General features: G+C 40.6%; 1 protein-coding gene across 7 annotated transcripts in view; it reads right to left on the bottom strand.

Moving 5' to 3' along the window:
* The window catches only part of TRPC3 (transient receptor potential cation channel subfamily C member 3), a 110,730-nt gene that overhangs the window by 11,698 nt on the left and 83,167 nt on the right, over window positions 1-15,865 (bottom strand). For all 7 annotated transcript variants that reach the window (XM_043972725.1, XM_043972720.1, XM_043972722.1 and 4 more), the window contains 3 exons: window positions 12,158-12,422; window positions 6,793-6,988; window positions 360-569 (listed from right to left, as the gene is read on the bottom strand). In XM_043972725.1, the coding sequence (XP_043828660.1) occupies window positions 360-569; window positions 6,793-6,988; window positions 12,158-12,422 (671 nt within the window). The remainder of the gene's footprint in view (window positions 1-359; window positions 570-6,792; window positions 6,989-12,157; window positions 12,423-15,865) is intronic.

The raw sequence follows: 15,865 nt of genomic DNA, 5'->3' as shown, positions 1-15,865 counted from the left end.
AAATAAAATGAGGAAAAATGGATTTAAATTATAGCCTAAAGAATTTAGCTTAAAACTTTTAAACTTTCTATTAATGGTAGAGACATGGAATACAATAATAAAGAAACATTTATATTATCTACTTCTGTGGACATTTTATTTTTGCCTCCAATGGGCTAGGTGAAGCTTTAACTAAAGGCATGTAAGTTATCTCTAAAAGCCCTAGGATGATACCAAAATATGACTTATTCTATGAATATCCATGAAGACTTCCAACGCCTTTCAACTTCACAAGTAGAAAATAGTCTACAAATAACAAAGGACAATGATGGGGAGACAAACACATTTATTTTAGGCCTGGAGAAGTTTTCAGTACCTACCCTGGACTTGGAGTTACCCATTCCCATTTCTATATCCTTCTGTAGTCTTCTCCTCTTGCACTTGGAAAAATTGACAATCCGCATGATGAGATAAATAAAGGATTTGGGACTGGGCACCAGACTGAAGGGTGGGGGTAATGTTTTCCCATCATCAAAGTAAGATAACCAAAGTTTTGAGCGAGCAAACTTCCACTCAACATCACTGTCATCCTGTATCACAAAGGAAAAAAAAAGATACCAGCTTATATTTTAAACTAAATACTCTAGAGCAGAAGCTCTTAACCTTGGGGCCTGTGAACTTATTCTCCTAACTATATTTCAATATAATTGGTTCCCACTTGGCATGGTGGTTCGTGATGGTAATAATCCCTCCTGACTGGGGGGGGAGGGGAGGCTGAAGCTAGTGGATTGCTTGACTTCTGGACTTCTGAGTTCCAGTAGGGTATAAGCCAATTAGGGAGCAGATGTCTGCACTAAATTGGGACCAATATGGGGGAGCATGGGGGGATGGCCATGGGTCAAAGCTTTCTGGCTGATCAAAGTGGGATTGGACCAATAAGTAGTTATTGTATTTCAACCTGAGTGAGATAGGGAGACAATCTTCAAAAAATGTTCTTCCTTCCTTCCTTCTTTCCTTCCTTCCCTCCTTCCTTCCTTCAAATGCACTTCAATATAATTGATTCAATTTGTAATCCCCAAGTATTTTATTTTATTTAAAAATAGCATCCTAAGAAGGGTTCTGTTGGCTTCCTCAGCTTACCAAAGTAGTTCATGACACAACAAAGTTACAAACCCCTGGTCTGGAGCAATAGAAGCCAGTAGGACTTTTCTAAGAGATGGATGCTGGCACATACAAATAGTTAGGTGATTTATTATTTTATTAATCCTTTATTAGTTTTTCTTTACATTATAACTCCAAAAGACATTAATAACTACAGACCCACACTTACTATTTTATCTCTATTAAATTTTTATGTGAAGTTATAAGATATGTATTGATGACATGCTTGATAAAAATATAGGAATACAACAGGCAGGCTTTCTTCTACAGCAAAACCACAATGGACTAAAAATACAGAAAATACAAGTTCCTGCTGTGTTTATTGTCTTTCTTTTACAAAAATGCATTTGGCTAAGTAGAGCAAAATCACTGAAAGCCATCCCTCAACAAGGAATCTCTCAATTATATGTTAAGGTAATAAAAAAAAATCCTTGATAAGTAAAACCCTAGAGATAACTGTTCAGTGGCTATTAATAAAGGATAATATAATAATATCAATATATGGACTGCAGCTGAGATTTCACTGGCATTGGGAATTCTCAGGTGAGGAAACTCCCTCCACCGATGCAGGGGAGCACCTCCTCCACAATTTACAGTCTTAGAGAGTTGTCCAAAGCACTTAAGGGGTTAAGCAACCTGACCAGGGTGGCACAGTCAGTATCTGTCTGAGGTTTTGAACCCAGGTCTTTCTGTCTCCAAGGCGGGTTCTCTATCCACTGCAACACTTGGTTCACGACTTTCAGGCAAGACATAAAATGGAAACATAGACAGTAGCCCAAGGTTCTGGCCATGACATGGAGGATGCTCTATAAAAGGTTCAAATGGAAGAGGGGTTCCCCATAAATCACTGAGTTCTCCAGATGTTCTTGTTTGTGGATAATATGGTACTAAATGCATCATGCCTCAAAACATTACAATTAGGTAGAGACCATTCAAAAGAAATGAGTCCAATAATGTATACAAGAAAAACTAAGTAGTTGAAAACTGCCCATTTTCCACTTTTTGAGAAACAGTTGTTTGGCCAGCCCATTAAGCTGCTGTATCAATATATGTATATCCAGAAGTTCTATATCTCCAGCCACACTGATGCCTCATGGGTACCATCCCCATGTTTTTTGCCTCTTGCTTTGGTAATAGTAGTTATAACAAAATTATCATTGCTTCTGGAAATGGAATGTCCATTGATTCCCATAAGACCTCACTTACCATCCCTGTGACTTTTCAAACAAAAGCACAATTCCCTGGCCTCCACTCCTATATTTGTGTTCTCTCCTCCATAAGAATAAAAGCTTCTTGGGGGCAGGGACTATCTTGCTTTTATACGTGTATCCTCAAAGCTTAGCACAGTAAGTGTTTATGAAATGTTTTTCATTCATTCAGTCTAGGTTGGGCACTGCAAGTGGACAATAGTTGACTCAACCTAAAGTACACTCTTTCAGTGGGCGAGAGGTGTATAAGTTTGGTCTGGTAGGGAATCACATTAAAAAATCAGCTCTTGGGGCAGCTAGGTGGCATAGTGGATAAAGCACCTGCCCTGGATTCAGGAGGACCTGAGTTCAAATCCAGCCTCAGACACTTGACACTTACTAGCTGTATGACCCTAGGCAAGTCACTTAACCCTCTTTGCCCAGCAAAAACAAAACAAAAGAACAGCACTGTCCCTTAACTTCCTGTTTAACCTGGCAACAAGGGTTGTGGATTTCACCTTTACAATTTTCTAATTTTTAAAATGAAGGGGGCACTTCCAGGGCGGATCCAAGATGGCAGAAAAAGGCAGTGAGCTCTCAAACTCATGACACAATCGCTCCAAAAAACATCCAAATAATGCCATAGGACAATGCCTGGAGCACCAAAACCCACAGAAGAATGTGCTGAAATCATCTTCTAAACAAGAATGGCTTGGAAGGTCAGAAGGAGGGAGCTGCTGTGCTGATACAGGAGTTGAGCCCAACTCCACAGTCACCCTGACACAGATCCAGTCCCAGGAAGGCCTCACCAGAGAAGCAGACTCACAGAGCCTCTAAATCAGCTGAAGCACCAGTGTTGTCTGGAACTAAGCTCACAGTCTGGTGAGTGGGCTGAGCCCTGGGCAGGGGGAAGACTACAGGGGTCTATGCTGGTGCTAAGGCAGAACTTGGGTTTTTCACCCTTGCTGGGAACCAGGAGGTAGGCTTGAGTAGCAGTGGCACAGGTGGAGGAGGGGCACAGGCTCGTTGGAGCTGACAACCACAACACACAAAGCTGGTTGATTAGCAAGTTGGTCTGGGGTCATCTACAGACCAGGGAACAGGCCAGGCAAGTGAAGAACCTGCTCTTCCTTAAATCTTACCACCTGGGACTTTCTGAAACTTGGGATACTGCAGCCTGGAAACAGTGCTCCACTTTAAGAAGCTAAAAGTTAAGTAAAAGAAAGGCAAGATGAACATACAGAGAAAGGTGAGGACCAGAGAAAGTTTCTTTAGTGACAAGGAAGATTGAGGTGCACCCTTAGAGGAAGATGTCAATGTCAGGGCCCCTATATCTAAAGCTTCCAAGAAAAATACGAATTGGTCTCAGGCCATAGAGGTGCTCAAAAAGGACTTTGAAGATAAAGTTAGAGAGGTAGAGGAAAAAATGGAAAGAGAAATGAGGGTGATGCAAGAAAGACATGAGAAAGAAGTCAACAGCTTAAAAAGCCAAATTGCCCAAATGGAAAAGGAGGTACAAAAGCTCTCTGATGTAAATAATTGCCTAAGAATTAGGATTGAACAAATGGAAGCTAGTGACTTTATGAGAAACCAAGACACAATAAAGCAAATCCAAATGAATAAAAAAAAAATAAAAGGCAACGTGAAATGTCTTCTGGAAAAAACTGCTGACCTGGAAAACAAGTCCAGGAGAGATAATCTGAAAATTATTGATCTACCTGAAAACTATGATCAAGGAAAGAGCTTAGACATCATCTTCCAAGATATTCTCAGGGAAAATTGCCCTGAAATTCTAGAAGCAGAAGGTAAAGTAGAAATTGAAAGAATCCACAGATCACCTCCTGAAAGAGATCCCAAAAGGAAAACTCATAGGAATATTATAGCCAAATTCCAGAGCTCTCAGGTAAAGAGGAAAATATTGCAAGCTGCCAAAAAGAAAGAATTCAAGTACTGTGGAGCCCCAGTCAGGATAGCATAAGATTTAGCAGCTTCTACATTAAAGGACCAGAGGGCATGGAATATGATATTCCAGAGGGCAAAGGAAATGGGATTACAACCAAGAATCACCTATTTAGCAAAACTCATCATAACCTATCAGAGGAAAAAATGGGACTTTAATGAAAAAGAGGACTTTCAGGTATTCATGGTGAAAAGACCTGAACTGAATGGCAAATTTGACTTTCAAATATAAGACCCTAGAGAACCATAAAAAATTGGAGTTGGGGGACATACCTGAGGTCATGCAGTGGGTGACTGTCTTGTGTCTGAGGCTGGGTTTTGGCTGGTATCCCCCTGGGTCCAGGGGTGATGCTCTGTCCACTGTGTCACCTAGCTGCCCCATGATGACATCTTTAGGGTTAAATTGAGGGGTGAGGGGAATGAACTGGAGGAGGGGGAAGGGCAGAGGTGAAATTCTACATGAAAGAAACAGGAAAAGGCTTATGGAGTGGGAGAAGAGATGGGAGAGGAGCAGGGCAGTAAATGAATTTTACACTCATCAGAAAAGACTCTAAGACCTTAAACTCATCAGAGCTGCCTCAAGGAGGGACTAACACACACACCCAACTGGGTGGAGTAAACTATTTAATCTGGGCAGTAAATGAGCCTAACACTCATCAGAACTGGCTCAAAGATCTCAATCTCATCAGAATTGGCTCAAGTAGGGAATAACATAGACACTCAATTGGGTGGAATAATCTCTCTAACCCTGCAGGAAAATAGGAGGGGAAGGGGATAAAGAGAGAGGGGCAAAAGAAGGGAGGGCAGATTTGGGGAGGGGACAGACTGAAGCAAATCCCTTTTGAAGAGGGATAGGGTGAAAGAAGATAGAGTCAATATCATGGGGAAGGGAATAGGATGGAGGGAAACAGTTAACAATAGTAATCATGAAAAAGAGAAAAGGGGGGAAATTGTACAAAAAAATATTTATAGCAACTCTTTGTGGTGGCTAAGAACTGGGAATCAAGGGAATGTCCATCAGTTGAGAAATGACTGAAGAAGCTGTGGTGGTATATGAATGTAGTGGAATGGTATTGTGCTATAGGATGATACCAGAAAAACCTGGAAAGACCCATATGAACTGATGTACAGTGAAGTGAACAGAACTGAGAGGACATTGTAAATAGTGACAGCAATATTATTCTATGAGCAATTGTGAATAACTTAAGTACTCTCAGAAATACAATGATCCAAGACAATCCCAAGGGACTAAGCAAACTATCCACCTCCATAGAAAGAAGTGATAAAAAGAGCACTTGTGGATTGTACACATATAACCTGGTTGATGTCTTGTGGAAGGGGGAGGAAAGGGAGGGAGGGAGAAAAATTTGGCACTCTAAATCTTATGAAAATGAATGTTGAAAACTACCCTTACCTATAACTGGAAAAAATAAAATAAATGTTTGTTGCAAAGAGAAATGGTCAAGGGATATGAGCAGGCAGTTTTCAGATGAAGAAATTAAAGTTATAGCCATGTGAAAAAATGTTCTCAATCACTGCTGATTATAGAAATGGAAATTAAAACTACTCTGAGGTACCACCTCATACCTATCCAATTGGCTAATATGACAAAAAAAGGAAAATGATAAATGTTGGAGAAGTTGTGGGAAAATTGGAACACTAATGCACTGTTGGTGAAGCTGTGAACTGATCCAACCATTCTGGAGAGCAATTTGGAACCATGTCCAAAAGGCTATAAAACTGTGCATACCCTTTGACCCAGAAATACTATTACTAGTTCTATAACCCAAAGATATCATAAAAAAGGGAAAAGGTCACACATGTACAAAAATATTTGTAGCTGCTTTTTGCAGTGGCAAAGAAAATTGGAGATTGAGGGGATGCCCATCAATTGGGGAATGGCTAAACAAGCTGTGGTATATGAACATAATGGAATGCTCTTGTGCTGTAAGAAATGATGAGCAGGCAGATTTCAAAAAGACCCGGACTTACATGAATTGATACAAAGTGAAATGAGCAGAACCAAGAGAACATTGTACACGGTTTCAACAGCATTGTGTGATGATCAATTGTGATATACTTAACTCTTCTCAGCAATACAATGATCCAAGACAATGCCAAAAAACTTATGGTGGAAAATATTCTGAATATTCACTATATAAATGCTACTCATTATTATTATTATTATTAATTATTATATTAAAGTTTTAAAATTCACTAAGACTTTTGGGACACCCTATGTAATCTCATTTTATCCTCACAGCCATATGTGTTATTATTATTATTTCCATTTACAGAAGAACTATGGATCTGCATTCAGAATGCAGATTGAAGCATACTATTTTCAAATAATAATAATAATAAAATAAAATGAAGGGGCTGGTCTAAGGTCCCTTCAAACTCCAAATCAATGATCTTCCCATCTCTAACATTCAGGTCAAAGCCACAAATATCACATTATTAGAACGTCCTGGAGAAGATAGAAGGACTACACTCAAGACCTTACCTCGATTTCCTGGTAAGAGCTATTAATCATTGCAATCAGCATATTCAAAAGGACCACGACCATGGTGACATTGTATATTCCATAGAGAACATAGCCGATATTTTCGATGAATTTGTGATCGTATTTGAGCACCACGGATGTCACTTCAGACAGTCCAAATATGGACCAAAACAAAGTCTTGAAGCTTTCTTCCACTCTGTTAAAAGAAGAAGGATCACAGAGATCAATGAACTATTCTTAGAACTCAAATGTCATTGGACAGAGGGAAAACTCTATAAAGCTGAATTCCATGAGTCTTGTACCTTTCACTTAGTCTCTGTCTCTCCAATGCTCCTCATCTGTAAATGGAAATAATAATAATAACACATATGGCTGTGAGGATAAAATGAGATTACATAGGGTGTCCCAAAAGTCTTAGTGAATTTTAAAGCTTTAATATAATAATTAATAATAATAATAATGAGTAGCATTTATATAGTGCCTACCATGTACCAGGCACTGTAGTTTACAAATATTATCACCTTTGATCATTATAACAACCCTGGGAGGTAGGTGATATTATTATCCCTACTTTACAGTTGAGACTGTAAATGACTTGCCTAGGGTCACACACCTAGTAAGTGTCTGAGGCTGGATTTGAACTTAGGTCTTCTCGACTCCAGGGCCAGGACTCTATCTACTCTGCCACCTAGCTGCCACTACACTTTAGAAGTATAAATGTTACACATTTACAAAAACTAATATTGGAAAGGTAAATTATTTAAAATTTTTAAATATTGATTTTTATCAGCAGCTGCTCAGTGCCTGAAAGGAATGCAGTTGTAATTCTTCAGATCCTTCTGCTTATAGCTGTATTCTCTCTCAGTGCCTGGCATATAGGAAGGGCTTAGTAAATGCTTGACTTGACTTTGAGAATCCACTCTTATGGAGAAAGAGTCAGTGAGACTTAATTGTCATCGTTGAGAAAGTCTGGAAAGATATTTTGAACAAACTGAATTGAACATTTCACCTGTGGAAAAGAAATCCTGAGAAAACACTATAATGGCCATCCAGACAAAAAGGAATCGTGGTTGGACTATGGTTCTTGTGTCTACAGAGGAGTGGGCAGAGGGGGTGTGGCTTTGACCTTCCTCATGGCCCATATACAGTTGAAACACATACATGCACATCATCTATTACTAAGTAATATGGCCAATGATCCTCATGTTTGTCTAAGCCCAGGAGATGGGCTTGAGACTGAGAAAAGAGGAAAAGCTGCTGGGAAAGGAGTCTTGATTTCATAAACAGGGCTGGGAACTTGGAGCTAATTAATTACTAAGATAGTTTCTGAGAGAAACTATGAGGTCATATTGGAACCTAGCCCTTGATTGCCTAATTAAGAGAATTAATGAGTCCTAAGTGTGCCAAGAAGCAGGTTGAGGAGGGGGAGGTTGGTGTGTGTTCTTCAGAGCTGCTGTGAAGGTGCTTCCCCTCACACGTGGCCCATCCCACATCTGCACAAGAATTGCTTTAAGTGACTTACCAAAATCCATGTTTTATAACTCTAGCCTTGCTAGATTGGTATCCCTAGGATCTAAGCCAAACAAACATTTGTTGAATTAAATTGAGAATTAAATTGCTTTCCCTCTTCCCATCACAGAATGGATTTCCAAATATTCATTTGACCTGAGACACAGTCCTATGAATGGACAGGGACTGAATGATTACCAAGTAGTATTCTTCATAAGGCAAACAACTGTCCGTAGTCATAGCCACAGATGAAACAACTCCCAAATACAGGCAGAACCAGATTCAAAGATAATTGGGAAATGTTTAACAAAGTAATAAAAATACAATAAAGTATAGAGAATATTATATTTTAAAACTGTCAACACAGAGCTCACATGGATCCTTACTTAGGGATTAGTAGCCCATTTCTATTTGAGTTTGACATCCCAGAATGTGGTTTGGGCAAAGTGATTTGCCCAAGGTTATAACTCTCTCCCATTACCAACTACCTGTTGGACATTTTGAATCAGATGTTCAATAAGCATCTCAAATTCAACATATGCAAACAAGAACGAATTACTCATTTGATCAAGGGTACTAGGATCTTTGTATTCCAACCTTTGTGTTGCCCTCATTTATTCTCCTTCGTGCCCCATATCTAGGATCATTTCTAGAACAACATCCATGTCCCATTCCATAAGCATGGATGTGCCTCATAGCTCTGTCTTGGACCCTCTCCTCTTCTCCGTCGGTAAGCTTTCCAGCTCCCAAGGGTTCAATTATCAGCTCTATTCAGACGTCTCCCAGATCTTTGTTGTGAAGTCTTGTTGATTCTATATCTGAAATATCCCACACCAACCTTCTGTCTACTGACACCCTAGTTCAGGTACCCATCACCTCTTGCCTGGACTATCGCCATGGCCTCATAATTGGGTTCCCTGCATTTATTCTATCCCCTCTAACCCATACTTTATATAACTGACAAAATGATATTCTTAAAGCATGAGAAGGACAATACCATTCCTTTACTCTGGATGCTACGAGCAGCTCCCTATTACCTCTAGGAGCAAATGCAAATCCTTCTGTTGGCGCTGAAGGCCTTTCAACATATGACCCCAACTTACCTCTCCTGGCTTAGTACACATGACTCCCCTTTGTGCATTCCAAACTGGCCCTGCTACCCCTCCCTGACCTAAGACTTTCCCCTGAAAAGGTCATCTAACCCCCACATCTGGAATGCCTTCCCTTCTCCCTTCCACCTCTGAATCCCATGCTCCCTCCAAAGCCCGGCTCAAGTACCTCCTTTTACACGAAGCCTTCCCTGATCTCCACCTAGCTGCTAGTGCATCCTTCAACTAAGGCAAGCAAGCAAGCAAGCAACAACTATTGCCTTTATATTTACTTTGTTTTATATGTACTTATATGTGTACATGAGGCAGGTAGGTAGCATGGTAGACAGAGTGCTGTACTTGGAGTCAGGAGAGCCGGGTTCAAATTCTGCCTCAATCACTAGCTCTGTGACCCTGGGCAAGTCACATCACCACTCAGACTCAGTTTCCTCATCTGTAAAATAAAGATAATAATAGTACCTACCTCACAGGGTTGTTGTGAGAATTAAATGAGATGCAAAATACTTTGAAGAACTTAAATCATTATAGAAATGCTAGTTTATTAATGTTGTTGTTGTTTTCCTCAATAGAATGTAAACTCCTTGAGGACAGGAGTTGGGTTTGTTTGTTTGTTTGTTTCTATATTCCCAGGACCCAGTATGGTGGGTACATACAGTAGGTGCTTAACAAATGCTTGTCAATTTTGGATAATAGGAAACTGAGGCTTAAAGACTCTTTCAAGGTGACAGGGCAGCCTCTTGTTTAATAGGTGAGAAAACTTGGGGTCCACAGACATTGTATCACACATACTGTGTGACCTGTCCAAGGTCACACAGTATGAGGCATGGTGTAGCAGAAAGAGTATTGGCCTTGGAGACAGGTCCCTGGGTTCAGGGCACAGCTCTGCTACTGTTACATGGGTAACCTGATCACCTTACCTCTTCCGGCCTCAGTTTCCTCCTCTATAAAATGAGCGCAGGGACTGGATGATTTCTTTTGTGTTTGTTTGTTTCGGTTTGGTTTTGGTTTGGTTTTGTGAGGCAATTGGGGTTAAGTGACTTGCCCAGGGTCACAGAGTTAGTAAGTGTCAAATATCTGAGGCTGGATTTGAACTCAGGTACTCCTGACTCCAGGGCCGGTGCTCTATCCACTGCGACATTTAGATGCCCCAACTGGCTGATTTCTAAGGTAATTTCTAGCTCAAAATTTACGGTCTTAATGATATAATGACCATATTAGAGATAGAACCCATGTTTCACACACTTCCCAGGACCATAGAATAGAGCATAACTCTCCTCTTAATGTCTAGAATATATGTCCTGACAACTTAGTTGTTTTCGTGGTTCAGTATGCTAGGTGGCACGGTGGTTAGAGTGCCAGGTCTGGAGTCAGAAAGACCTGAGTTCAAATCTGACCCCAGACACTAGTTGTGTGACCCTGGCCAAGTCACTTAGCCCTGTTTGCCTTAGTTTCCTCATCTGGAAAATGAGCTGGAGAAGGGAATTAATTACAAACCACTTCAGTATCTCTCCCAAGAAAACCCCAAATGGGGTCACAGAGAGTCTGACACAACTGACAAACAACTGAACTGAAATGGAAAAAATGAGCAGAATCAATGCCAGTTATGACTTGAAATTATTTTTCAAAAAGCCAGCAGGTCCTTAAGCCAAATCCTCTTCCAACAAAGTGTTGTATATCACAAGACTGATGCCCGTCCCAAAGATCAGTCCTCCGAAGCAGAGCTTTACTGGCTGAGTTACAGCACTGTATATAACCAAGAGCACATTTCTCTGCCAGCTGAGGAATTCAGAAAATGAAACTGGATCTATAAAGATTTGGACAGGCTAAAAGCAGTGGGTCAAATCAAATAAGAGGGAACTTATTTTAGAGACAATTTTATATGCTTTGTCTCTCATTTTTATTTGTTTTTATGGGGACACTCCGAGTCTTTTTTTCCTTTTGGAAAAATTTTGAACTTATGGATTTTTTTTTTTAGTGAGGCAATTGGGGTTAAGTGACTTGCCCAGGGTCACACAGCTAGTAAGTGTTAAGTGTCTGAGGCCGCATTTGAACTCAGGTACTCCTGAATCCAGGGCCGGTGCTCTATCCACTGCACCATCTAGCTGCCCTTTGAACTTATGGAATTTAATCCTAATAAATGTGAAGTTCTACATTTGGGTTGAAAAAAATCACTTTATAAATACTCAATGGGAGAGTTAAAGCTAGATAGCAATTTGTCTGAAAAAGATCTGGGGGTATTAGTGAACCTCATGCTTAATATGCCAACAGTGTGATAAGGCAGCCCAAAGCAGCTAGTGTGATTTCAGGTTCCTTTGGAGGGCTGTAGTCCCTCTGTATTTTCTCCTGGTCAAACAAGATCTAGCAGAGGTGTCAAACTTGTATCAGCAAAACTCCTGAGTGTACAGAACTGGATTAAAATGTAATTGAGAAACGTTGAGCAAAATAATTAAGAATACCATACCACACAGATAATGTGAATTTGTGGTTTTCTAAGGTCATGCACTGTCCTCAAAGATCCATTTCTATTTGTGTTTGTGTTCAGTTACCACTGCTGTTAATATCTAGATCAGATTTCTCCTTTGCTCCATCTGAAGCCATCAGGATTGTTCTTCTTTTGATATTTTTTTAATAATGAAATCTTTACATAATAGATTTGCAGTGTGCATCTTTTTCATTATACTAAGTTATAGAAATGCTTGTTTTATTCCATAAATCAAAAATAAAGTAAAAATGGAAGTCTTACTTACGTAGTAAAAGCAGAGTTGACTTTGGCCCCCAGGTAGTAGGAATACAGTATGAACATCCCAATCATAAATGCCAGGAACACCATAATGAAGAGGACCATGAACTTGAAGATGTCCTTCACAGTTCTACCGAGGGAAATCTGCAAGGGGCCAAAGCTTTCGTTGGCGGGCAGGATGTAGGCAATCCGGGAAAAGCTGAGCACAACAGCTATTGCATAGAGGCCTTCTGATATGATCTGAGGATCTGAGGGGAGCCATTTATCTCTAGCTGGAGAAGGGAGAAAGAGATGAAAAAAAAGAGAGGTTTCCATTCATCACTGAATATGCAAAGGAGACTTCACCAGCGTCTGCTGTGGCAGGTGGCATTTATCTCTGTGGCAGCTCCATACTGTTGCTGGCCCAATCACTCCCTGCTCCTCTCTTTCCTTCTCACTCAAATTCAAATTAAATGTTCTTTTCAATAGGGGGTGGAACAATTACAAGGGCATGTGTTGTCTTTTCCAACTGGGAGAAGACAAAATAAAATATTTAAGGGGAACAGAAAGGGGGAAAAGTCCTTCTGATTTAGGCTGGAGTGACTAGATGTCAAAACAACCGAAATGAACTACATTTCCCCTTACCATTGATAAAATAAGATTAGCTCATAGTTTTGTACCAATATGAGCTTTGCACGGTATTTTTTACACGCTTAGGCTGCTTGAGTCTAATGCGACCTTCCATTTCCTTTTGGATCTCAGTATTGATTCAGGCATATGTGGTCTCCCCCACTGGTAGGCAAGCTCCCTGCGGGCAGGCACCAAGTTTTTGCTTTTGTCTTTGTATCCCGACTTTGTACTTAATACTGTGACCAGCACATAGTTAAGTATTTACTAAATGCTTACTGATTTGAGTCTCACAACAATCCCGGTAAGGTCATAGATACCATTCTCCCCAGTTTGCAGATGTAGAAACTGAAGTGGTAGGATTCTTTTTTTTTTTTTTTAGGGAAATGGGGGTTAAGTGACTTGCCCAGGGTCACACAGCTAGTAAGTGTCAAGTGTCTGAGGCCGGATTTGAATTCAGGTACTCCTGAATCCAGGGCCGGTGCTCTATCCACTGCACCACCCAGCAGCCCCAAGTGTTAGGATTCTAACCCAGAACTTCTTTATTCCATTTTATGATCATGGAGACACAGCTATTATGAACTTTCTGTATAACAATGTTCAGGGAACCAAGTTCTTTGAGCACAATCATCTGTAAGAAAATGTCACTCTCTGGGGAGACAGCTCCGAGAGACTGAGCAGGGTCTCTGGCTAGCAAGTGAATGACTATAAATGCAGGGCATAGGTTCTTATGTGCAGCATAAATCATGAATCTCAGTGCTTTTCTGTTACAGCCTATGTATCTGCACATTCTCCAACAAAGAAAATCCCAGAGTCTTTTCATAAGGGTACCTTAAAGTCAAATGTAAGCAATATCTAACTCTGCAAGATGATGATGGTTGTCGTGGTGGTGGTTGTTGTGGTGGTGGTGATGGTGGTAGTAGTAGTATAATGCTTACATTGATATAGCTAAGCTTCACCAAGCCCATTTTCTCACTTGATCCTCAAGAACGACTCTGAGGGAGGTGCAGTTATCAGCATTTTACAGATTGGAAACTGAGGCTCAGGGATATTAAATGACTGGCTCATTGGTGGGTATCTGAGGCAGGATTTGAACCTGCCTTCCCGACTCCAAGTCCAATGCACTAGCCACTATGCTGTACCATGCTGCCAAAATAACTAATCTGATGTGCACATACCTTAACTTTCTTCTTCTACACCTAGAAACACCTGTTTTCCTTCCTTTCTATCTTTCTCTGTTTATGTTTCTATAAGGGGGTGGCAGTTCCAGCCCCACCTCAATGTAATCACAGAAATCCCAATCAATCAATAAACATAACGGTTTAAATTCAACATTAAGTAATGTTCCTAAAACCCCATCACTGGGTGAAAACAAGTCCTTGACCAATTTGAGAGAATTATAGGGCTTTAGTCATTAGATGAAGGCAGATTAGCCACAAAGAAAACTTGTTATGATGGATTGAGATCCCCTTGGGCTAAGCATACACACACACACACACACACACACACACACACACACACACACACACACACACTCGTATGTGAAACAAATCCTAAATCTATCAGTCGAGTAGTAAGCCAGTCCAGTGGGGGAGGACTCCAAGCTCAGAAGTTGAGGATTACAGTTCTAGAGTTAGAGCCAAGCTTCTGAGAGGGAACTGCAATTGGAGGGAAGAAGGAATTTACCCTACCCTCACATCAGAGAACCTGAACCAGTAACAAAGAGGATAACTGGCCAGGATCAGAGAAAGTAGACTAATAGGAAACACCACTTGCAGCCAGGAACAGAAGGGACACCACGGACAGGTTGATGTAGAAGTGTAGTCACTGGAGTAGAGCAACAGCTTCAAGGGGCAAGACCCCTTGTGCCAGAGCAGTATGTCAATTCTGGACTCAAGAAAGGACTTCCAGGCAATAAAACACAAGGAATTATGAACTGCCCCTTTGCCACATAGGTATCCAAATGTGTACTTCAATATCATTGTACTCCAAGTTCTTCCCAAGGACCAAGAGTATGCCCCATGTTTGTGGGTTATAAGGGAATATTCCATACCACTTTTCTCACCATACCAATTTAGTGGATACTTTTGCTAAAGGCTTTTTGTTTTGTTTTGTTTTGTTTTGCAGGGCAATTGGGGTTAAGTGACTTGCCCAGGGTCACACAGCTAGTAAGTGTTAAGTGTCTGAGGCCAGACCTGAACTCAGGTCCTCCTGAATCCAGGGCTGGTGCTCTATCCACTGCGCCACCTAGCTGCCCCTGCTAAAGGCTTTTAAATCCATTGGCTGATTGTGAATAGGGAGCACACCAGTGGAGGCTTATGAACAATAGTGCCAGAAACTCTTATCTTAGAACTCCAAGTAGTAGTTGAACAATTGTAAATTAAGATAAAGGTAAAAGAGAACGACTCAAAAGTTTCATCTTACACATAGCAACCTGGCAAAGATGATAAAAGATGGGAATAGCTGGTGTTGGAGGAGCTGTGGAAAGATAGGCATACTGATACACTGTTGGTGAAACTGAATTGTCCTAACCATTCTGGACATCTGAATCCAAAAAAGGGTAATATTTCAAAAGTCTCATAAAGAGCAACAATAAATAAGGAAATAAAGGGGAGGGGGAAGGATAACATATAAAAGGGGAAGGATAACATATAAAAAATAAGGTCTAGATTTTTAAGATTTACCAACCAAAAAACTGGAACAAAATCTATAAAGGTATTTGTGGCTATATTAGGAGGAATCGTAGAGCTGTTTGAGTAAGTAGTGGATGAGAGCTCTAAGGAATGCAAGCTGAATTAGTTGATAAACATATATGGTTTCAAGATGACTTAGCCTATTCATATTTTTTTCTGACACTGTGGCAGAGTTCAGGCAGTTGATGGATGGTCTGTCAGGGAACTGGCTTAGCCAAGTTCATAAAAGTTGATCTCATAGAATCACAAAATCTCAGCGTTGGCAGAGACCTCAGAAGTCAGCTAGCTCAACACATACCTGACTACAATGCACACAACATTTGGTCACCCAGACTTTGCTGGGGGAATCCCCTCCAGTGTGGGAGAATATGATAGCTCATTCTACTTTGGGGTAGTTAAAGACCTGTGGGTAACTT

This window comes from Dromiciops gliroides, chromosome 6 (assembly GCF_019393635.1).
Source record: "Dromiciops gliroides isolate mDroGli1 chromosome 6, mDroGli1.pri, whole genome shotgun sequence".
In the NCBI taxonomy this organism is placed as follows: domain Eukaryota; kingdom Metazoa; phylum Chordata; class Mammalia; order Microbiotheria; family Microbiotheriidae; genus Dromiciops; species Dromiciops gliroides.
This window is presented reverse-complemented; position numbering and strand designations above follow the sequence as displayed.